Below are 22,150 nucleotides of genomic sequence, written 5' to 3' on the forward strand. Positions count from 1 at the left end.
GCGGCGGGGCCGGGGGCCCCGGTTGGTTGGGAGTAACCGGCGGTCGTCGGCTCTTGTCCCACAGATGGGCCGGGCCTGGGAGCGAGACGTCTGGGCCCCGGGGCCGCCCCTGCCACCGTTCCTCCGGGCTGCCTTCCAGGAGATCCCATTGAGTTGCTTTCTTTTGCAAAGAGGACAGTTTGGTAAAAAAAAAAAAAAAAAAGCCGCCACGGCCTCCCTCCGCCGTCCCCGGGAGGAGGAGGAGGCCCAACGCCCCTTCCCCCGCAACCTCGGGGTCGGCCGTGCTGGCCGCGGGACGCCTTTTTTTTTCATTTCTTCTCTAAAGGAAAGCGGGGGCCCGGGGCCGCCCAGTGGAATGGAGTGCAGTGAGGCCTGGACTTTCCGAGTGGTTTTCTTTTTTTTTTTTGTTTTTTTAAAGAAAATATGCAACGCGTTGGAATGTTTTCCTCTACAGCCCCGCCCCCTCGCCCCCAGGGCCCTCCCACCTTGGCTTTACTATTTTTTTTTTTTTAAGAATTTCGTTTCGGGGGAGTCTTTTTTGGCAAGGAATTTCAGGTGGAATCTACTTTTTGGACAAGAACAAGGCAGAACACTAAGGAGCCCTTGGCGGGAAGTCTCCGGCGGTTCGGACTTGGACCCTCTCCATCCCCACCCGGCTCTTCGGAAACGCTCACCGCTGCCGGGGCGGGGGCCGGGGCCGAGCCCCCTGCCCACGGGCGCCGCGTTGACCCCCAACCCCGGAGAGACCGGTCGCCTGGCCCAGCCTGCGGGCGAGTCCGTGAGTGATGGTGGCCCGGCCCCCCTCAGGACCCCTCCCCGCCACCGCCCCGGCCCCCTCAGTGCCTTCCGCCCGCACCCAGCTTCGAGCCTCGACCTTGGAGGGGAGGGAGGGAGCGAGGCCTAGACCACCCCCCGCCCCCCACCCTCGCCCGGGCCGACACCGGGGGCCCCGCGGACCCGGTTGGGCGGCGGCGGCGTCTCCCCCAGTCCCCCCCGGGAGCACGGCCGGGGTGGAGCTGGCTAAAGTGCAATAAATCCCCGCCCCCCTGCCTGGCGGGCCCCCGCCTCCAGGCCCTCCAAGCGCGGCGGACAGGGGCCTGACGCCCCCTCCTCTGTCCGCCTGCCTGCCTGCCTGCCTGCCCGGGAGCCGGACCCCCGTTCTGCCCCTCCTCCTGCTCGGCAGGGCGAGGCCCGGCGGCCCGTGCAGACCCACCGCTGCGTGAAGCCTCCTGCCCCAAACCCCGGCCCGGCCTCGCTGCTTTGTCCTATTTTGAGACTACGAAAGGGAGGCCCCACCTCCCTGCCCCTTCTCCCTGCCCCGGCGGCTCCTACAACAGACAATCAGGAGGAGACGCAGGGGTGGCAGGGCCCCCTCCGATGGCTCCCGCCCAAACCGAGGGAGGCTTCAGCCCTCGCCCCTGCCCCGTCCCCTCCTTTTACAGAGCCCCGGGACGTGAGGGGACTTATCCAAACCGTCGCCCCACCTCCTCGTACTTTGCTAGGCACCCGCACAGCATCCCCGTGGATGGGGCAAAGGGTGCGCCCCCCGCCATCGTCGCTCACATCCACATGTCATTCACGTCTCCACTCACCGGTTCGTCCTCGACTAGGTCCTCTCCCGGTGGCGTCCGCTCTGGCCTCGTGGTCCCTCATTGTTTGGGCTCCTGCCGTTCTGCATCGGGCTTGGGGCAACGTGTGTCGGGCCTGATGGGTTCCGACCGGCGGCCGGGCTGGACCAGGCCGGGCCAGGAGGGACAGGTGAGGGTCCCCGCCTTTGCCCTTTTTTCACCCATCCGTTTCCCTGTGCCCTCGCGGCCTCTGGTCAGCAGGCCACGTGGCCGGGGCTTCGGGCCTGCAGGTCTACCGCCCCAAAAGAGGCCTGTTTCCTCGGCCCCTGCCCGCCCACCTGGACCTCCGACTTCACCCGCGGCCCTGGCCGGTGTGGAATCAATCAACGGTATTTACTGAGCGCTTACTGTGTGCGGAGCACTGTCCTGGGCGCTTGGGAGAGAACAGTGTAACGGAGCTCCCAGTTCAGCGGAGAGGTTGGCTGTTTGTTTTACTTTTATAACCAAAGAGTGGCGTGAGCGGCGCCCTGGGAGCCCCCTGACCCGCCGCCGGCCGCGGAGCCTGGGGCCCCTCCCGGCTCCCCTCCCCCGTTTTTACCAAGCTGCGGGGCCTTTCCCCCTTGGTGCTAAAGCCGGGGCCGGCTTCCCCGGCCCCGGCTCGGAGAGGGCTTGGCCCTTGCCGCCGGTCCTCGCGGGAACCGGCAACGCTCGGCAGAAGCTACGAGAAGGGGAATCAATCAGTCGTATTTATTGAGCGCCTCCGGTGTGCGGAGCACTGGACTAGGCGCTTGGGAAGTCCGAGTTGGCAACATAGACAGTCCCTCCCCACAGTCTAAAAGCCGGCTTAAGGGGCGTCCAGCACGTCGTTCATCTACCCGACAGCCCCACCTGCTGGGGAGCGGCTACAACAGAGCCCCGGGAAGTAAGGAGGACCCCCCCACCCCCCCCCCCACCCCACCTTCCCCGGTGTCCGGCCGAGCTTTGAGCAATAAGCAGCCGGAGGGCCCGGCCGGGCGGCCAAAAGCCTCGAGGCCTGGGGTTCTTTTCTTGTGCCTTGACCCCTGCCACACGACCCCCCGCCCCCCCGCCACCTGCACTTTAGACCCCCTGCTCGGCTAGCAGCGCCCACTTCCCTTCAGCCCCCCACCCCAATCTCACCCCCCAGCGCCCTTCCTCTCCTCGTTACGCATCTACCTCACGTCTCTCCGTTCACCGCGTCGTCGTCAGGGCCGGGCCTCCCTCTTCCCCGGGCAGGGTCTGGCTTTCCAAAAAGCCTCCGGTTGCTGCTACGTTGCTGGAAAGTCTGCAAGAGCATCGCATGTGTAGTATTAAGTTCCTCGCTCCCGTCCCCCTGCGCTTCAAGAGACCCAGCGCCTCGGCCTCCCCTTCCCTCCCTCCCTCTCCCTCCGAATCAATCGTATTTATTGAGCGCTCACTGTGTGCGGAGCACTGGACTAAGCGCTTCATCATCATCAGTCGTATTTATTGAGCGCTTACTGTGTGCGGAGCACTGGACTAAGCGCTTGGGAAGTACAAATTGGCAACATATAGAGACAGTCCCTACCCAACAGTGGGCTCACAGTCTAAAAGCGCTTGGAAAGTACAAGTTGGCAACATATAGAGACAGTCCCTACCCAGCAGTGGGATCACAGATCAATCAATTGTATTTATTGAACGCTTACTATGTGCAGAGCACTGTACTAAGCGCCTGGGAAGTACAAATTGGCAACATATAGAGACAGCCCCTACCCAACAGTGGGCTCACAGGCTAAAAGGGGTGGGCTCACAGTCTAAAAGCGCTCGAGAAGTACAAGTTGGCAACATATAGACAGTCCCTATCCAACAGTGGGCTCACAGATCAATCAATCGTATTTATTGAGCGCTTACTGTGGGCGGAGCACTGGACTAAGCGCTTGGGAAGTACAAGTTGGCAACCTATAGAGACAGTCCCTACCCAACAGTGGGCTCACAGAGCAATCAATCATATTTATTGAGCGCTTACTGTGTGTGGAGCACTGGACTAAGCGCTTGGGAAGTACAAGTTGGCAACATATAGAGACAGTCCCTAGCCAACAGTGGGCTCACAGAGCAATCAATCGTATTTATTGAGCGCTTACTGTGTGCGGAGCACTGGACTAAGCGCTTGGGAAGTACAAGTTGGCAACATATAGAGACAGTCCCTACCCAACAGTGGGCTCTGTCTCTGTGCTATCCCACTCAGCCCCCGGGGCGGCCGTGGGTAGAGGGCGTTAAGCCTGTAGGTCATTGCCCCCACCCCTACCAGGTGGAGGCGGGGGAGACGCCTCCGTCTCTCCGCTGTGGCGCTCAGACAGACGCTCCCTCCCCCGGCCACCTCCAAAGAGGGTCCCCGGGCCGCAGGGACGGGGGTTCGGCGAAGCGCCTGGTTGGCGGGGTCGCCCCGACACTCGCCCCCTGCTTCATCCTCCCCTCTAGGCCGGCCTGAGGGGCAGCGATCGCTTCCAAATCCTTTTCTCCACCGGTTCCGCTTTTTTCTCCACCGAGGAGAGGGTATAAGCAAATCCCCCGGGGGTCCCGGTCCCATCCACTGCCTCCGCCGCTGTCCACCCATTTGTCTCTCTTTCACACACATACACGCGCACACACACACACACACACACACACGCACGTTAGGCAGGAAATAACAGTTTAATTTATACTTAGAAACATTTTGTACAGGTTTTTAAGAGTTTCTTTTTCCCCCCCCCCTCCCCTTTTTTTGGTTTTGTTGGTTATTCAGAGGTTTCTAGTTTTGTATTCTGCCCGCTTCTACGCCGAAGCTGCCCCGGCTTGTCCCGTCCCCGTCCCCCCCCCCCCCACGCCGTGCCCCTCGCCCCCTCGTCTCGTGGAGTTCAAATTTTGTCTCGTTTCGAATTTTGTTTTTAAATAAAGGCGATAAAAACGTGGGGTTCCGCCTGTTTGGGGGGGGGGGCCAGAGCTGGAGCTCCTGAGGATCCTGGCAGAGGTGGGGTGCAAGGGGGGGAGGGGGCACCTGGGGCCCACGCGGCCCTGGGGCAGGGATCAATCAATCAATCGTATTTATTGAGCGCTTACTGTGTGCAGAGCACTGTACTAAGCGCTTGGGAAGTCCAAGTTGGCAACATATAGAGACAGCCCCAACCCAACAGTGGGCTCACAGTCTAAAAGGGAACAAAAACAGAACAAAGCCAAACATACTAACAAAATAAAATAAATAGAATAGAATGGATCGAACAGATACCAGGTCCCTGGGACTCCTCCGGGTCACAGCCCCCAAGCCTTCCAGCCCACTGGCCCCCCAGGCACAGATGGGATCACACGCCGGGTCTCTATCAAATGTGGTTTTTATTCAACGGACAAGCACTTTTCTACAGCTGCACGCGTGGAACAGCACGGGGAACAACAGGAGGCTGGCTCTAGCCTTTTTTTCCTTTTTCAACCTTATTAAAAATGAGATTGGTCCTAAAAATATAGAAAGAAATAAATTTAAATTCACAAAAAAACTGTACATTATCAAAAAGTCACTAAAACACCACATTTGGTTATATAAAAAGTTAAAGTCCCTGTCGTGGAACAAGGAACGCGGGAACTTCTTTCACGGCGTGGTTTCTTCCGGGTTAGAGGGGAAGGGTCAGCAGGGCAAGGCTTGGGGGGGGCGGGGGGTCAAACTGATTCCTACCTCAATGCCCCCCCTCTCTCCGGGAATCCCTTGAATCGCTTGCTCAGAGGGGTCAATCTATGCTTCCTGACTAGGGGGGTGGACATGCAGGGGTCCCTGACACCCCCCCAAACCCCATTCAAAGCCTCCAATATGGAGACACACACACAGCTTTCCTGCAGCCCCCCCCAGCCCTGTGGTCCCTGGTTTGGGGGGGGGTGAGGGTGGGGGGCAGCGGAGGGGAGATCGGACCCACAGCAGAAACCGGGGAAAAACTCAAAAACTAAAACTGAAAAGTTAGAGATTGAAAATAAATCCAGAACGTTTTATACCAGAAAAGAACCGCCCGGAGTTGGGGGGGGGAGAGGGGAGGGAGGAAGACTGCCACAAGTTTCGAACTTGTAACAGTTTGTTACAGCTCAGCATTTAGATAAAATATAAATATTTATGCATAATATAAAGTCAATTCAGTCTTCAATCCACCTCTTATTTAAAAGCAAATTTTCTTTTTCAAACAAAATAAAAAGTTCTGAGGTTTATCTGACAGAAAAGGCGACTTGAGAAATGAGGAGGGGGGGAGGGAGGGGCGAGGAAGGAAGGGGAGGGGTCGAGAAATATTATTTTCTCTCTCAGTGTGACCACCCCCCGCCCCTCAGTGGCTATTCAGTGCGGCTGGGCCACCCCAGGAGGCAAGTCTGTGGGGTCGCGGGGCGAAGGGCGGCCACCACCTTCTCCAGTGCAAGTACCCGTATCTCTGATGGGGCCCGGGCCCCACCGATGATTCCCCCTCCGGGACCCGACCCAGCAGCAGCTCGGCCCCCCGGGGTCGCAGGGGAGAGCGGGTGGACGTGGTCAACCCCACGAGGGCCCCCCCCAACCCCACCCCAGGCCGGCCAGGAACCCAAAGCTACGTGGGGATAAGCCAGGGTGTGAGCCCCACCTCAGCGCAGCTGTCCCTGAGGAGTTCCCGAGAGGAGGAGGCGGGGAGGGGACGGGGCCCAGACCCGCCACGACCCCTCCCTGGCCGACGCTGGAGCCCGGAGGGGGGCTACCGGGGGTTCCGGGGCAGGAGCGAGACCCCCGATCTGGGGGTGGGGGGGTCTGGAAGCAGCGTGTCTGGCCCCAAGGAGTTAAGACCACTTCACTGGCCGCCTAGGGGGCCTCGGCCGGACCAAGTGTTTCACACATTCACTGGAACTATTGCTAAGTTACACGGCCCTGGGAGGGGTGGGGGGAGTAATTACACAATTAGAAAGGAAAAAACCGCCAACTTTTTCTCTCTCTTTTTGGCTTTCAGTCCAGGAGGGGCCTCTCCGCGCCCCGGTCTCGGAGGGGGGACGAGGGAAGGGCCCGTCCCTCCCCCGGCCTCACGGCTCGGCCGGTTTTCCCTGATAAAACTCCTCCCAGCGGCGCTCGAAGAAGCGTCGCATGACGTGTCCGGCCTTGCCCACTTCCGAGTCGTCCTCGTTGAATTTCTGGCAGTTGTCGAAGACCAGGAGGGCGTCGGCAGCGAACTCCTCCGAGCTGGCGTACCTGGGGCAAGGGGCGGCGGGGGTCGGCGCGGATCGAGCCCCCTCCTTCCTCACTCTAGCGTCGGGGGGCCCTTAAACTCAACTTGGCTGAAACATCTCCCCCCTTCCCGCTGACATCCCCACCTTGGACGACGATGGCACGCCACGCTCTCTCTCGACTCGTCCTCGACTCCCCGCGCCCACCGTTAGGTTCCCGGGGCGGATCCATCCCTCGATCCCACCGCTTCTTCCTCAGAAGCCCTGTGCGGCTCTGCCCTGAGGGCCACCCCGCGGTCGGCGTGCCACTACGGCCTGGGCCTCGTCACCCATCTTCCCGCGGCCGCCTGCAGTGCAGCTCAGGACACCCCTCCTCTCTCCTCAGACGTTTCCCCCGCAGTTGTCCCCGCCCCGCGACAAGCACAAACTACCAGCCCTCAGCTCGGTTTCCAGGTGGACCCCCATCGCCCCCCACCTTCCCCATTCGCTCTCCTCGGCCCCCAGCTCCCCTGTGCGGATACCCTGGACTAATCTCCACCCCCGCGATCAGCCATCTCAGCACCGCGTGGGCCCGGCGGCGCTCTGCCCACCCAGCCGGCAGCTGGCACCGGGCCCGGCCCTCCGCACGGAGCGGCTGCCCACCCGGCCTGGCACCCTGCGTACACGCGGCAGGTATCTCACGTTCCCCCACCTTCCCGGAGCTCCACGGGGGCTGGCCCGTGAGGCGGCCGCCGGGGCCCGGGGACACTCACCCCCCGCGCAGTAGCCGTGCCCGCATGGTGGAGAAGTCCATGGGGTTCTTGATGATGCGTCGGTAGCCGCTCACCAGGCGCGGGTTGACGGGCTCCAGGAAAGGCCACGCGGCCTCGTGGGACTCCATCTCCATCAGGATGACCCTGGGCCGGGCCGGGCGAGCGAGGCCGGCAGTCAGACTCCCGGGGCGGCGTCTGACCTCCGGCCCCCTCCCTCCGCTGAGGGCCCACCGCTGGGGAGGTCCCCTCCCCGCACTCCACCCGGCAAACTCACTCGCAGGAGGTCAGGTCGCCGTGGTGATGCCGCAGGGACACCCGTCGGTGCTTGGCAGGGGTCAGCCCCTCGGCCGGCCCCTCCCGGCCCCGCGGGGCCCCCCCCCCCGCCGCCGCCGCCGCCCCTCGCCCTCGGGAAAAGGCAGCACTCGGTCCGGCGCTCCTGCCCTCCGGCCCCGTTTGGGGGAACCTGGCTTCAGGGGGCTCACGCCGTCTGCCTGCTGGAAGGACGCAAGGACGCGGCGTGGGCTGGGGACGGCCGGAGGCCGACCCGGAGAGAGGGGGGAACGGAGAGTCGTCCCCACCCCAAGTCTCGCGCCGGCCCCAAATCCAGCCCCAGTGCAGAAAAGATGAGGGAAAGGAACGGATGTAATCAGGGTGGGGATGTTGCGGGGAACGAGGCTGGAGCTTAGAAGGACGTAGCCGGAGATGGGGGACGGGGTGGGGACCTAGCCGGATCAAGCCCCACCTGGGTGGCGCAGCGGGTGCAGAACCAGTCTCCGTCGGGAACGGCGGCCATCCTGGGCCGGTGGCAGTAGATGTGGCACCCTCGGTCGCACCCGTCACACAGCAGCAGGAACTCATCGTTGTCCCCCTTCCGGCAAACCAGGCAGGTCTGGCGGGGTGGGGGGGACGACAATGGGTGGGGATGACACCGGGCAGCTCTGGGGCAGGGTGGGGAGGCCGGGGGAGAAGGTCGAGGATCCCGCTTCGGCACCCTCCCTCGGAAGCCGGACCCCGCTCACCACTCTGTTGACGGATTTCTCCCAGGCGATGGAGGCCTCGAGCTGATGCAGGCAGAGACCCAGCTGGGCCGCGCTCCGGCATCGCTCCAGAGTCTGCCGCCACGCGCGCATGCGCGGGGTGATCTCGTAGGCCCTGCGGGGGCACGCGGGGTCACGGGGGTGGAGGGCAGAAGTGGAGAGGGAGGAGGACGGTGGGGGGGTGAGGGGAGAGGTCAGCGGAGCCGGGTGGGGGGCCGGGGGGCAGGAAGCGGAGTCTCACATGGGTGCGGGGCCCTGGGCAGAGGCGTGGGGGCTGCCGAGCAACGCCCTCTCCAGAACGACATCGTGAGCGGGCCAGAGCGGTTGGCGGAGGTAGCGCCTCTCCAGATTGGTCTCCAGAGCAGCCAGGCGCAGCACTGCCAGGTCCAGGGGGTTGCGGGCCTCCCGCGGCAGGGCCGGCCCCTCGCGGCCCCGGGTCCGGGCCGTGATGTCCTCCAGCACCTCGGCTGCCGGCTCCAGGTACCGCAGGTCCCTGCGCTCCGAGTCGGGCGGTGGGCACGTCCAGCCCTGCGGGGCAGCGGGCACGGGAGGTCAAGGGGAGAGGGCGGAGGCGCCCTTACGGAGGGGGAGGGACGGGTGGGCGGGTGGGGGTGATGGTGAAGCAGGGCGGGCCCCCGGGCCTGGGTCCCCGTCCCCCCACCCGCCCCCCGGGCCCCACCCGGATCTGCAGGTCGGCCAGCAGCACCCGCTGCTCCAGTTGCTCCACGCGCCGCAGCACGGCCAGGTCGGTCTCGTACGTGCGCTCGGCCGGGGCCCAGCGCTGCAAGGCCTCCTGGGACTGAGGGCGCTGGCAGCTGGGCTCCAGGATGGGGTCTGCAGGGGCACAGGGGTGGGGAGAGTCGGGGGAGCGTTCCCGTCCCCTCGGCTCCCCGCCTCCCCCGGCCGCCGCCGCCCCCCGGCCGGCCTCCCCGGGCCCCCTCACCGGTGGTCGGCCGCCGGCAGACCTCCCGGAGGAAGTCGCTGTGTTTGGCGAGGTGCTTGGCCAGGGCTTTCTCCCGGATACCTCTGGGGTGCAGCGCCCGGCGGGTGGCTTCCAACTCCTCTGCGTCTCGGATCCACCACCAGCCGCAGCGCATGTCTGTGGGACGGAGCCGTGGGGTCAGGGGGCGGGCGGGGGCCGGGCCGGGCTCCCCCCCCCCCCCAGCGTGCTCCCGGCCCGCCCTGGGCCTCACCCTGGGGCACAGGCCGGGCGGTCAGCTGCGTCAAGTAGCGCTGCTCCATCTGCTTCACGAACTTGCTGGGGGGCCGGCCCCTCCTCTTGGGCATCCCTGGCCCCGGGGGGCACTGGCCTTCCTCCTCCGCCAGAAGGCCCGCCCGCCCCTGGGGGGCTGCGCTGGGCAGGGGTTGGGCCAGGAGGGTGGGGGAGCGTGGGGCTGGGGAGCCGGGGGCAGCAGCGGGGAGGCCATTCACCTGGGGAGGGGGAATGACAGCCAGGTGGGAAGGTGGTCCTGTCCCCCCTCTCCCTCCCCTCCTCCTCCAGCCCACGTCCCCGGCCCCCCTCGACCCACAGCTCCCGAGCCCGGGCGAGGCCGACGTACCGCGTGGGGGAGAGCGGGCGACGTGGCCGGTCCCGGGGGCGGACTGGGGCCCGCGGCGGCGGAGGGCGGGGAGGGCGGCGGCGGCGGCGGCAACGCGGGGGCAGCGGCGCAGGGTGTGCGGGGCAGGATGTTGAACCAGGACCCGCGGCGCTCAGGCTGGCCAGGCCCCTCGGACGACTGCGGGGGGCCGGGGCTGCTGTCCGGCGTCAGGACGGAGCTGCTCAGCAGGGGGCTGGGGGTGGGGGTGGGGCTGGGGGTGGGGCTCGGAGTGGGGCTGGGGCTGCGGCTGCGGCTGCGGCTCAGCCAGGAGAGGAAGGCGGACTGGCTGAGGTCGTGCTGGCTTTGGGCAGGAGGCAGCGTCGGGGGCAGCGCGGGGGGCAACGTGGGCGGCAGCGTGGGGGGCAGCGCGGGGGGCAGTGCCGCGGGGGTGGCCTCGGCAGGGAGGAGCCCATTGGGGGGAGGCGGGGGCTGCTCCCCGAGGCTCCGAGGGGAGGTGGGGGCCCCGGGCCGGCTCAGCCCTGGCTTGGTCTTGCGGGGCCGGCCGCGGGACCGGGGCGGGGTCCCGACGGGTCCCTCGGTGGGCTCTTTCTTCACCGCGGAGAGGGGGGGCCGGGAGGGGCGGCGGGGGCTGGGGTCCCTGCGGTGGCTCCGTCTCCTGTTTCACACCGTCGTCGGGGGCTGCGTGGACAGCGGTGGGGAGAAGGGCCTCGCCGTGAGCCGCGTGATCCCCGGGAAAAGAGCCGGACGCAGGGGAGGATACCCCAAGATCTCCCACTCCCCCTCCCGATCCCCCCGGGTCAGGCAGGGATACTGCTGTGGAATGGCCACACCGGGCCACACCGACCTGCGGCCCCCTCGGCTCCCTCGACGAAGATCCCGGCCAGGTAGGGCAGCACCCAGTAGCGGCGCCGGTAGCGGTCCTGGCCCAGGGAGATGGCCCGTAGAGTCTGCGACGAGTGGAGCAGCTTCTGGCGGAAGAATTGCTGGCGCTGGGGGTGGGGAAGGGGGGAACGACAGAGGTCGGGCAGGGGGGTGTCAGGCTTCTTCACGGCCACTTGGTGAGATGGATGGGGGAAGGACAGCGGACGGCAGGGAGGCGGAGGACCCGGGGGAAGGATAGTGGAGAGCCGAGGGAAGGATGGAAGGACGGTGGCGGGCCGGGGGCAGGTCAGCGGAGGACGGGGTGGGGGAATGAGAGGATGAACAAGGCCGAGGCCCCGTGAAGGCCGGGGAACACGAACCCGGGGATCGGAGGTAGGGGTCAGAGGATGGAGGCCAGTACCTTGGCAAGTTTTTCTATCTGCCTCTCCAGCTCCGAGGCACTGCACGCCGGGACATCTCCCTAGAGAAGGGAGGGGAAGGTCAGAAACTGGGTTGGAGGGAGCCAGGGGAGCCCGAGGAGCCCGGTGGGTTGAGTTCAGACTAGGACCTCTTCGTTCTTGTGGCCCCGACGGCTGCGAGCTGATGCTTTGGACTCTCGCTCCTGCTCCTCCTCCTCCTCCTCTTCTTCTTCCTCCTCTTCCTCCTCCTCCTCCTCCATCCCCTCTTCTTCCATCTCCTCCTCCTCCTCCTCCTCCTCTTCCTCCATGCCGCTGGTCTCCTCGGTGATGCGGGTGCTGCGTCTTCGCCCCAAGCCCTCCTCCAGCCCGGGGAGCCCGGTCTCAGGCCGTCCGGTGCGCTTAGACAGGGCCAGTTTCAGCCTGCAAAGGGGGGCGGCGGCGACAGTGTTAATGCCAGGTGCAGTGGGAGGTGGAGAGGTGGGTTGGGGAGGGGAAAGGGGCAGGGGAAGCACGACAATTTGGGGGAGGGGGGCGAGGGATGCTGGCACCCAGCCCAGGCCCCACCTGCGCAGCCGCCCCTCCACGATCCACTTGCTCCTGCGGTAGCGGGACATGTTCTCCAGGCCGCGGTCAATCTCGCTGCAGGAAAGAGGCGGTCAGGGCTCGGGGAGCTCAGGAGGCGGGGTGAGGAGCGACGCGACGGGGAGAGGGGACGGACACGGGCACTCCCCACCCCGCTCACCTGGTCCCCGGGGCAGGGCAACCGAGTCTGCGCTCGGGGAAGGCAGGCCGGGGAGGGGCACGGGGGGAACGGAAACGGCCCCCACCCACCACCGGGCTGGGACAGACGGGAGCCCTCCCTCCCCCGGCCCGGTTACCTGGTGATGAGGGCGGAGCCGTTGAGCTCGTGCACGAGGAAGGCCAGCACGGCGGCCTGGCTGCGCGGCGGCTGCGCCCGGAAGGGCTGGGAGCGCAGGCTGGCGCATACGCTCGGCTCCGCCCCGTACGCCATGAGGAAGCAGCGCAGGATCTCGGACACGTTGTCCCGCGTCAGCGCGATCTCCGACACCTTCTCCCCGAGGATCTTCAGAGACTGGGGGGCACGGGGGAGGGCTCGGTGTGACCGGGGGGGGGGTGCGCGGCCGGGTGGGAAGGGGGCGGACGGGCGGACGGACGGACGGCGGACTCTCACCTGGCAATAGGCCGGCAGGCCGGGGTCGCGCAGGGCCGCCCGCAGCAGGCGCACCAGCAGGTCCTGGACGTCCGCGGGGCCCTGGCCCTGGCCCAGCAGCCCGTCCTGCAGCCGCCCCAGGCTGGGCACGTCCCTAGCCGGATCCAGGCCCAGAACCTGGCCATAGCTGTGCAGGAACCCCACAACGGTCAGGCAGTCTGAGAACGCCGGGCTGGGCAGCAGCAGGCCGGGTATGCGGGAGAACTCCGGCAGGGGCTGTGGGACCCGGGGAAGAGGGCGATGGAGATGGGAGCTCTTTGCGGGCGGGGAGCCGGCCTACTCTACCGCCCTGCCCTCTCCCAAGCACTCGGCGCGATACGTAGCGTGTACTTAATGAATACTACCGATCGAGTTGGGGGAGAGAGCGCCGGGAGGAGAAGACGGAGAGTGGGGAGGAGAAGACGGAGACAAGGCCTGGGGGCAGAGGGTCCCACGGGTGAGGGGCACCCCGCACCCTGTGCCCCCACCTGATGGTCAGCCAAACACATGTCCTCGGTGGGCTTCTTCATCTCCTCCAGGATGAGCTGCCTCCGGCGCCGCTCCTCCAGCCGCCGCTGCGTGGCCAGCGCCCGGTCCGGCTTAGCCGGCGCGGGGGAGGGCTGGGCCGGCCGGGCCTTCACCCTGGGCGCCGCCTTCTCCTCCTTCCCCCTCGGCGGCTCCTCCTCCTGCTCCTCCCTCCCTCGGCCTCGGCCCCGGCCCCGGCCCCGGCCCTTCTCTTTTCGGGTTTTCTCCTTCAGTTTGTCCTGCTTTGCTTTCGCTTTCTCCTTCTCGGCCTGCACGGGAGGGTTGGGGGGCAGTGAGGAAGAAGAGGGGAAGGTTTTAGAGTTCAAGGGCCACCTCAGCACTGGCCGTGCTTCCTGACCCTCCGCCCCACCCCCCTGCACTGATGGCTCCCAACACACACGCACACCGCCCCCCCCACCCCCAATCCCGAGTCCGCTGACCCCTCCCCAGCCTCCACCTTGGATCTCTTCTTGGTTTCCTTCTGCCTGGGGCCCCGGACCTCCGGCTTCTGTTTATTTCTGACCTGAAACCCACGGCAGAGTCACTTCTCTTTCAAGAAGACGGACCCACCCACTCCATCCCACCCTACCGGGCCCAACCTCACTCCTCCGAAATCAGACCCGGGTCCTTCAGGTGGGAGTGGGACCGGGTCCCCGGAGACCCGCTCTCCCGGATGCCCGTCTGCCAGGAGCCCCGGCCGGAAGCATGTGTGTACGTGGCTGCGGGAGGAACGGGAGGAGGCTGATTCTTCCTACCTTCCTCCTCATCCTCTTCTTGATCTTGGTCATCTTCGCCTTGTCGTCATCACTTAGGGTCTCTGCCACAGAAGAGAAGGATGGGAGGTTGGGCAGCCAGCCTATCCTTGGCCCAGACCCCCACCCTCCAGCACCCTCAACTGCCGCCACAGTGGACACCGGGGGGGTGGTGTTCCTCAACGCCACTGTATGGCCCTGCAGAGCTGGCCTCTCCCTCCCTATCTCCCTCGTGGGCAGGGGGGTACCACCCTGGGCCTCGGGCTCGCTGAGGAGGTCGGCCCCCCGAGAGCGCGGTGGGTGTGGAGGGGGCACGGTACCCTGGGCCTCCTGCTTCTCCGGGGCCCGGCCATCAGTCTTGCCGAGCTCAGCCCCCCTGGCCTTGGGCGGCCGCCCGCGCCCCCGCTTCACGCTGGGGGTCTCCTTGGCCCGGGCCCTGTCGGTGTTGCGGGGTCGGCCGCGCTTGCCGGTGATGGCCTGGATGCGCGAGGGGATCTCTTCTGCCGCCAGCTGCACCCACCGCGGCCCCTGCGGGGACGGGACGGGGGCTGCCGTTAGACCGCCCGCCCTCCCTCCCGCCTCCCCACGGGAGGGCACCGCCCCTTCCCGGCCCCGGGACCGCACCTCGGGGGTGTCCCGCTCTTCGTAAAAGTCCCCAACGGGCATGCGCGGACTGAAGCTGAAGTGCTCCCGGCGGACGCTCTGGACCGTGTTCCGGGCTAGGTACTGCGGAAGAAAACGACACACGGAGGGTGGGCGACAGCGCCGGAGGAGGGCCACCCGCTCTCGCGGGGTGGGGTCGGGCCGCGCCGGGCCAGGCAGGAGGCACCGTTACCTTGATCACCTCCGGGAACTGCTTCATCCGCTTCCCGCAGGGGCCGTAGTACCACGTCTCGCCCTGCCAGCGGCAGCCGCCGCGCTTGATTCGCACCTCGCGCCGCCACCTGGCCGGGGGACAGAGGGTCCGTCACGCGACCCCCATAACCCTTTCCCTCGCTGCGGTGGGGGGCCTGAGGTCACCCAGAGTCCCATCCCAGTCAGTCACGGCCTCCTCTGGGCAAAAAGCGGAGGAGGGGAGTCCCCTCCCCGAGGTTTGCCCAAGAGGAAGCTGGAGCCCGGGAGGGACGGGGGTGGGCCGGGCTATGAGGACTGGAGGGGGGCCGTCTGCTCCCTGCTGACCCTGAAGAGGGGCTAAGGGCTGGAGAAGCCCCGGGGCCCCACGTGGCAGGTGGCTCTGGGCAGGGGAACGCCACGGCCCCTGCTGGGGCCCAGCACCCGGCCTTATCTTCCCCAAAAACCGGTAACCACGGTGCAGCTGGGGCGGTAGGGCCCCACCCCCTCCTCCAGTCACGTCCTGCTCTGGTCCCCGCCTCGCCCTCCACACAGGGGACGGCCCAGCCCGGCCCGCCCACCGCTGACTCACGGGCCAGTGGCCGGCCACGGGCCAGGGAGCGGCGGCGGCTGCAGGACGGGAAGGGGGAAGGTGGAGAAACGAGGACAGGCCACAGCAGAGGGGAGGGACGGGATGGGACATGAACGTGCATGTGCACAGACACACACACATGCGCAGAGGCCCGCCCCCGCCCCCTCGCCCAAGCCCCTACCCGTGCTGCAGTGGGAACCGCACTTCCTCGGGGGTGGCGATCCGCCTGCGCAGAACTTCTCCTGGAGAGGGCAGAGGGAAGAGGGGGAGAGGCTGCCGGGTCACGGCCCCGGGCTGGGGGGGGCGGAGGCGGGGGGGCTTACCACTGGCTGGGAGATTGCCGGCCTCTTCCTTGCCTTTGTCTCCGGATGAGGGCTCGGGGCAGCGGCTGCCGGCTCCGTCCTCCCCCGGGGCATCCGGGGACAGCTGGGCGGGGGGCAGGGGCGGGGGCGGGGGCAGGTCCAAAGCCGCAGTCTCCCGTGGGCCTGGGCGGCCCCCGGGGTTCAGGTCGAAGCCACCGTCTGGACGGGGGAGAAGGGACGACGCTCATCAGCGGCAGAGAAATCAACACGGCGGCGCTCCACCTGCCCCCGGCTAAGGGTCTCAATTACGAGGACCCTCATTCGGTCCCCCCAGAAGCGACCCAGACCGAGGGCGGCGGGGTGAGGGGTGTGCAGGGAGGGCCGTCTCAAGCCAGGCCCCATTCTCACCTTGCAGCACGGACTCCCTGAGGACGGGTGGGGAGCCGGGGCTGGCGAACAGCGCGGAGGAGGCGGCGGCGGCGGAGGACGGGGAGGAGGCCCGGCTGTCGTCCGCCATGAGGCCGAAAGAGCCGGGGGCGCCGAGGGAGGGGCAGTCCAGGGCGGTGATGTGGGGCGGAGGCAGGGCCAGCTTGTCCGCCGGGCCCACCAACTCCGAGTCGTCCACGCCGAAGATCCCGCCGCTTCCCGGGCCTGCTGGGGAGACGGGAGCCGGAGGTGTCTTCGGAGGGCACGGGCTGGCGCTCCCCGCCCCCGCAACCCCTCCCAGCCAGACGGGGCCCCGAGCCCACCTGGGCCCAGAGCTGCGAAGGGCTCCAGGGCATCTTCCCCGAGGATCGGAGACACCACCAACGGCTCGGGCAGGGGCGCGGGGTCCTCCAGGCAGCCGACTGAGGGGGCGGGAGGGCCGTTGTAGCCGCACAGCTTCAGTTCTGGGGAGCCGGGGGGAGGCTACTCAGGTCAGAGGCCAGCGGCGTGGCTTCTGTTCTGCGGAGGCACTCCGTTCCCGGTGACCCCGAGGATCCCCACCCATCTCGGGCTCCGGGCCGCCGGGGAGCCCGGCCCTCTCCACCTGCACACAGAGTGGCCGCCCCCAACCCGTCCCCTGGAGGGCTGGCGCCGCCCACCCGAGGACGCTCACCCTCCGTCCGGCTCTGCCCAACACCAACCCGCGGCCCGGTCTCCTCTGCCCGCAAAGCTAGAAAGACGGGTTCTCCCGGGCCCCTTGCCGCCACCCCCCCCCACCCCAGCCACACCTCGTCCCCGAGCCGCGGCTCCGTACCGGGCTGCTCCCGCTCCAGCTCCAGGCTGTCCACCAGCACGGCCCCATCATCCATGCCGGCAGGGCCCAGCTCCTTGCCCACCTGCTCCTCCTCTCCAGGGGCCCCGGCGCCCGGCGCCCCGGCGGCCCCGAAGCCCCGCCCGCCGGAACCCAGCAAAGGGGAGGGCTGCGCGGGAGCGAAGAAGCCCCCGGGGCCCGCGGCCAGGACGTCGAAGCTCTGCTCGGGGAAGGTGTCGTACAGCTCCTGGGAGTCGAAGGGGAGCCCCATGGCGCCCGGAGTCCCGTTGGCCCACAGCTCCGGCGCCGCGGCCCGCGGGCTGCCGGGGCCCGGGGCCGCCCCGCTGCCCCCGAGCAGGCCGTTGAGCGGGGACTGGACGGGGCCGGGAGAGGCGACCGCCGGCTCCTTGAGGCTGCTGCCCGCGGCCCCGGGACCGGCCCCGGAGGCGGGGTACTGTGTATAGTTCCAGAGATAGTCGAAGGGGGCCCCGGGGACGTGCACGGGCGAGGGGCCGGAGGAGTGCGGGGAGGTCAGGATCCCTGAAGTCGTAGTGTGAGATACAGTAGCTAAGCCGTTGACATTCATGTCCCCGTTCAAACCTGGTGGGGCGGAGGGTGGAGGCAATAGGGGAGAGAGGAGAGGGCCCAGCATCACCAAGAGCAGCGACGGGTGGGGGGCGTGGGGGGTGCTCTCTCGGGCTCCCCATCTCCGGGGAGAGCCGAGCCCAGACGCTCCCGGCCGTGGGCATGGCAACGACCGCCGCCGACAGAGGGACGGACGGAGCGACCGGCCCCCGTCGGCCAGGGGTGTGTGGGGTGTGGCAGCGGGGGAGAGGCAGAGGAGTTGCTCCCTCGCTAGAGGCAGTCCCTTGGCCTCCCCAGTTCCGTGACCCCGGGAGAAGGAGTCGCATGGATAAAACCCGCACGGATGCCCCCGGGGAACACCCCCAGGGAACACGTGTGGCGACTCGCTTGGGGCAACCACCCACCAGGGCCAGCCCCTACGGATCCCACAGCGGCACCCAGGCCCACCCTGAGTGGAGGACGGGGACCGGGGGACCGTGGCCTTCCTTCCTATGCCAGCTGGGAGCAAGTGGGCCCCTGGCAGGTTGCAGAAGGGCTTGGCCGACCCCACTTCCTCTCACCCGGGTCGGCGGGGGGAGGAGGCACCTCAGAGCCATCAGCTTGGGATGGCTCTCGGCCCCTTCTCACTCTCAGCCTCCCCGCCACCCCACCCCCAAGTCCCCCCTTTCAGCCCCAGCCTCCCTCAGCCCACCCCCACTCCTCACCTTTCCCTTGCTGGGGGAAGCAGGCTGGAGGGGGAGGAGGAGGAGGAGGCCCCTTCGTGTAGAGCCCCTCCCCTGCGGGGGGAGAGGATTTCAGTCCTGAGACGGCAGGTTGCGGGGGGAGGCCGGGGAAGTCAAAATGGCTGTTTGCCTCCATTTCTGAGTCCAAGAGACAGAGAGAGACTGTGAGAGACAAATACAGAGATCAAACAGGGCGGGTAGAGTCCCCACTCCCAGGAAATGGTGCCCCCCAAGGCGCCAGCCCTGCCTGAAGCCCAGGCCCAGGCGTTGGTCGGGGCAAGATCGGCCAGATAAGACCCTCCTTGGTGCCCAGCCCAGGCCCTTGCCCTTGGGCCTCAGCCCCTCCTTCGTCCCCAGCCCTGCCTCTCAGCCTAGGGTCGGACCGTGGGCGCTCGGACCGCGATTCTCAGGACTGCGGATGGTTCACACATTGGTCAACCCCAGACAAAGGGACCCACGGTGGTGGGGCTGCTCCCAGTGCTAGGTCCTGCGGCAGGGTGCGGGTTGGGGGGGAGAGCGGGAGATCCTATCTTTCCGGCCCTCCTCTCCCTCTCTCCCTCCCTTCCACGGAGGAGGGCTCGGTCTATTCCCGAAGGAAACCACAGCCTCTCCCGCTTCCCCCCCCGTGGACGGAACGGCGTCTGACAGAGCAGAAGTGGGAACGACCGTGTGTGGTCTGCTGCCGCCCCTGACCACCCAACCACCAGCCCCCCGCCAGAACTGAGGGGGAAGATTCCCCACGCTCACACCCGGCCCATCTACAAGGGGCCTGGCTGGGTCATCTGGTCCACCCCCCGGCCTCCACGCCAGAGCTCCCCCCTTCCAGGAGGGGACCGCCCGTCATCCGTGGCCCGGGCCAGGCCGACCCCAGCCCGACGGCTTGCCCCCGGACCTCCCGAACGGGAACTGCCCTTCGGCGTTCACTTCTGCCCCTTCCCTAGGTCCCCTGGTCTGATCCAGAGAGAAGCCGGTGACCTTCCCCTCTCCACAACCCTGGGAAAGTACAGCATTTCCTGTTAGCTAATGAAGCACCATTAAAAGCAGATCCCACACAGGGACAGGCCCTTCCCCCAGCCCCTCCCAGCCACTCTTCACTTGGGAGATGCTTGGCAGAAAGACAGACCAACGGGAAATCACCAGCTGCTGCTTCCTCTGCCCCAGAGCTGGGCTGCCCAGACAAAGGGTCAGCGCCGGCTGGCTTGGACCGAGTGGCTGGAGGGCTGCCCGGCTCTTGGGCTGGTGACGGGGCCCCCAACACACCAAACCTCACCAAGGAAGCGACGGGGCTTAGTGGATACAGCAGGGACCCGGGAGATCTAATCCCAGCTGTCACAGGTCTGCCGTGTGACCTTGGACAAGTCAATTCACTTCTTTGGGCCTCAACGACCTCATCTGTAAAATGGGGATTAAGAGTGTGAGCCCCACGTGGGACAGGGACTACGTCCGCCCTGATTGATCTGTATCTACCCCAGACCTTAGAACTGTGCCTGGCACATAGTAAGCGCTTAACAAATACGATAACTACTGTTATGAATTATTTAATCTGCGACTTTGGTGGGTACAATTCCCCAGGCACGGAAGGGCCCCACTAGGCCCCTGCAAGGAGCAGCGCTTCAGAACCACGGGAGTCCCCTGCCCCTCCAGGTCGTCATCATCATCAATCGTATTTATCGAGCGCTTACTGTGTGCAGAGCACTGTACTAAGCGCTTGGGAAGTCCAAGTTGGCAACATATAGAGACAGTCCCTACCCAGCAGTGGGCTCACAGTCTAAAAGGTCCTCCACGCATCCCGGGGCGGTGGCACGAAGGGGCAGAAACTGCCTGGCTGGGGAGTCCCATGGCATCACAGTGGGGTGCAGCACAGCCTCGTGGGCAAGAGCCCAGAGGACCTGGGTTCTAATCCCGGCTCTGCCACACGCCTGCTGTGCGACCTGAGGCACGTCACTTCACCGGGCCTCAGTTACCTCCTCTGTAAAATGGGGATTTAATGCCCGTTCTCCTTCCTACCTAGACTGTGAGCCCCGCGTGGGATATGGACTGTGTCCGACCTGATTCTCCTGTATCTTCCCCAGAGGTTAGGACCAGTGCTTGACACGCAGTAAGCGCTTTACCTATACCGCAATTATTACTATTTCCTGAGACCTAACCGGAGACCGATCCGGCCGCCTCCCTAACTGAAATGGGCACCCACCCCTCCCCGCCCCCCAGCCTGCCTGCCAGGGGCTTCTTTGCGTTGCTTCCCCTCCTCCCTGCCCCAGCTGGACCAGGCAGGGGCAGCCGCCCCCTGCAACCCAGAGGCAGAGATGCCATCACGCCGTGGCCAAACGGGGCCCTCGGGCCTGACTCCCCACCCTCCCTGAGCTGGGCAGGGAGCTGGCGGGTCCCCGAGGCCCCTCTCACCCGCAGCCCGGATCGTATCAGCCCCCACTGCCGCTTCCCATCCTACCCCACCCACTGACCGGCCCCGGGGAGCGGGCCAGACCAGTTTGCCGACACCCTCCGTCCCTCGTCTGAAACTCGAGCCGGGATGCCGCTGCTGCCAGGCTGCCGTTGGCACCGGCTGGGTGCCCCGAAACTCCCGGGGCCAGGCCGTGCCTTCTCCCCCGGAGGGGCCGCGGGGCCTCCGGCTGACTCGAGGGACCCCCGCCGCTCACCGCCTCGGGCCCGGCCGCCACCGCGGCTGCCGTGCGTAACCCTGTCTCCCACTGTCCTAGGGCCCAAGCCTGAGTCCTGCAAGTCCTGGCAGGAGGAGGATTAGGAAAGTCAGCAGCCCGCGGGTACCCAGGAATGGGGGGGGCGGGCGGAGATTCGGCCCAGACCTACTGGGTTGGGACAGAAGGCGCTCTCTCGTCAGCTCTGGCTGTACTGGGGAGACCCCCCCCCCCCCCAGGACCCCACACTTTTTAACTGGCTGGGCCCGGCTCCCAGCTCTGCCCAAGGTGCCCCCGCCTGGCATCCAGCGCTCCCACAAGAACAGCGAGGGACCGAGGTAGGCGCCTAAACCACACAGGAAGCGGACAGAGCCCAGCTGCCTGGGTTGCCCCTGAGAGGTGGGTTTTGAGATTTCCTCACCGGAGACACCCGGGTGGGTGGGAATATCCTCACACCCCCTCAAACTGAACATCCATCGGGCCAGGCACAAACCCCGACCTCTTCTTTCCAACAGCAGTGACGGATGGGCTAGGAAGAGACACCTGTGACCCATGACTTCTTCGGAGGTCACCGGATAAGTCAGAAGCCCTGACGGGTCACCTGGCATATCACTGCCCGCCCCACTGGTTACAGGAAGAGGCCCAGGACCACACGGCCGTGATCTCCAGGCCTCCTGACTGGATCCACAGGATCCCCCTCCTCCACTGGGAAGGATTTAATGGGATTCTCACGGCATCCGCACCCCATCTGCCACCGAACCCCATCTGCCACCGAACCCGAAGACCTGCAGTCCCTCAGCCTCCCCTCCATCCCAGATAGCGCCCAGTGGGATCAACAGCCATCTCCCGACGTCAGCTGCTGCCGCGACCCCCCCAAAAGCCTCCCCCCAAGGTGGTCGGGAGCCCGGCCGGCGGCTCCAAGGGAACACAGGGAAGCACCCTGTACAGTGCCAAGAGCTTAGTACGGTGCTTTGCACACAGCAAGCACTCAGTCAACGGAGAAGCCGCTGCGGCTCGGCGGAAAGGGCCTGGGCTTTGGAGTCATCGGTCACGGGTTCAAATCCCAGCTCCGCCAACTGTCAGCTGTGTGACTTTGGGAAAGTCACTTAACCTCTCTGTGCCTCGGTTACCTCATCTGTAAAATGGGGATTAAAACTGTGAGCCCCTCGTGGGACAACCTGATCCCCTTGTAACCTCCCCAGCGCTTAGAACCGTGCTTTGCACATAGCAATCACTTAACAAATACCAACATTATTATTATTAATAATAAATACGATTGAATAAAAGAATGCAGTCAAGGGAGAGCTGAGCCAGAGGTAGGAAGCCTAGTCTCAAAGGGGGCCAGAGGGAGGGTCAAATCTACTGTCTGGATACTTCTCGGACT

The 22,150-nt window shown here is 66.1% G+C and overlaps 2 protein-coding genes across 3 annotated transcripts in view; one reads left to right on the forward strand and one right to left on the reverse strand.

The window, feature by feature from the left end:
* The window catches only part of RBMS2 (RNA binding motif single stranded interacting protein 2), a 43,608-nt gene extending 43,455 nt beyond the window's left edge, over window positions 1-153 (forward strand). For both annotated transcript variants that reach the window (XM_038753030.1, XM_038753028.1), the window contains exon 14: window positions 65-153. The gene's annotated coding sequence lies outside the window, so the exon portion shown is untranslated. The remainder of the gene's footprint in view (window positions 1-64) is intronic.
* Window positions 154-6,105: 5,952 nt separating this feature from the next.
* BAZ2A (bromodomain adjacent to zinc finger domain 2A) lies at window positions 6,106-21,450 on the reverse strand. Its single transcript, XM_038752290.1, is given in 31 exon segments — window positions 6,106-6,756; window positions 7,484-7,627; window positions 7,758-7,861; window positions 7,864-7,977; window positions 8,226-8,372; window positions 8,503-8,635; window positions 8,762-9,048; window positions 9,200-9,354; window positions 9,464-9,619; window positions 9,714-9,951; window positions 10,080-10,685; window positions 10,687-10,757; window positions 10,924-11,068; window positions 11,362-11,421; window positions 11,509-11,779; window positions 11,924-11,998; window positions 12,238-12,452; window positions 12,552-12,806; window positions 13,058-13,363; window positions 13,552-13,617; window positions 13,850-13,911; window positions 14,167-14,374; window positions 14,471-14,572; window positions 14,682-14,790; window positions 15,451-15,511; window positions 15,593-15,790; window positions 15,980-16,222; window positions 16,321-16,461; window positions 16,812-17,408; window positions 18,098-18,253; window positions 21,188-21,450. Coding segments are annotated over 31 exon segments (5,778 nt in total). The 5' UTR covers window positions 21,375-21,450; the 3' UTR covers window positions 6,106-6,590.
* Window positions 21,451-22,150: the final 700 nt, after the last annotated feature.

This window comes from Tachyglossus aculeatus, chromosome 10 (assembly GCF_015852505.1).
Source record: "Tachyglossus aculeatus isolate mTacAcu1 chromosome 10, mTacAcu1.pri, whole genome shotgun sequence".
Lineage (NCBI taxonomy): Eukaryota > Metazoa > Chordata > Mammalia > Monotremata > Tachyglossidae > Tachyglossus > Tachyglossus aculeatus.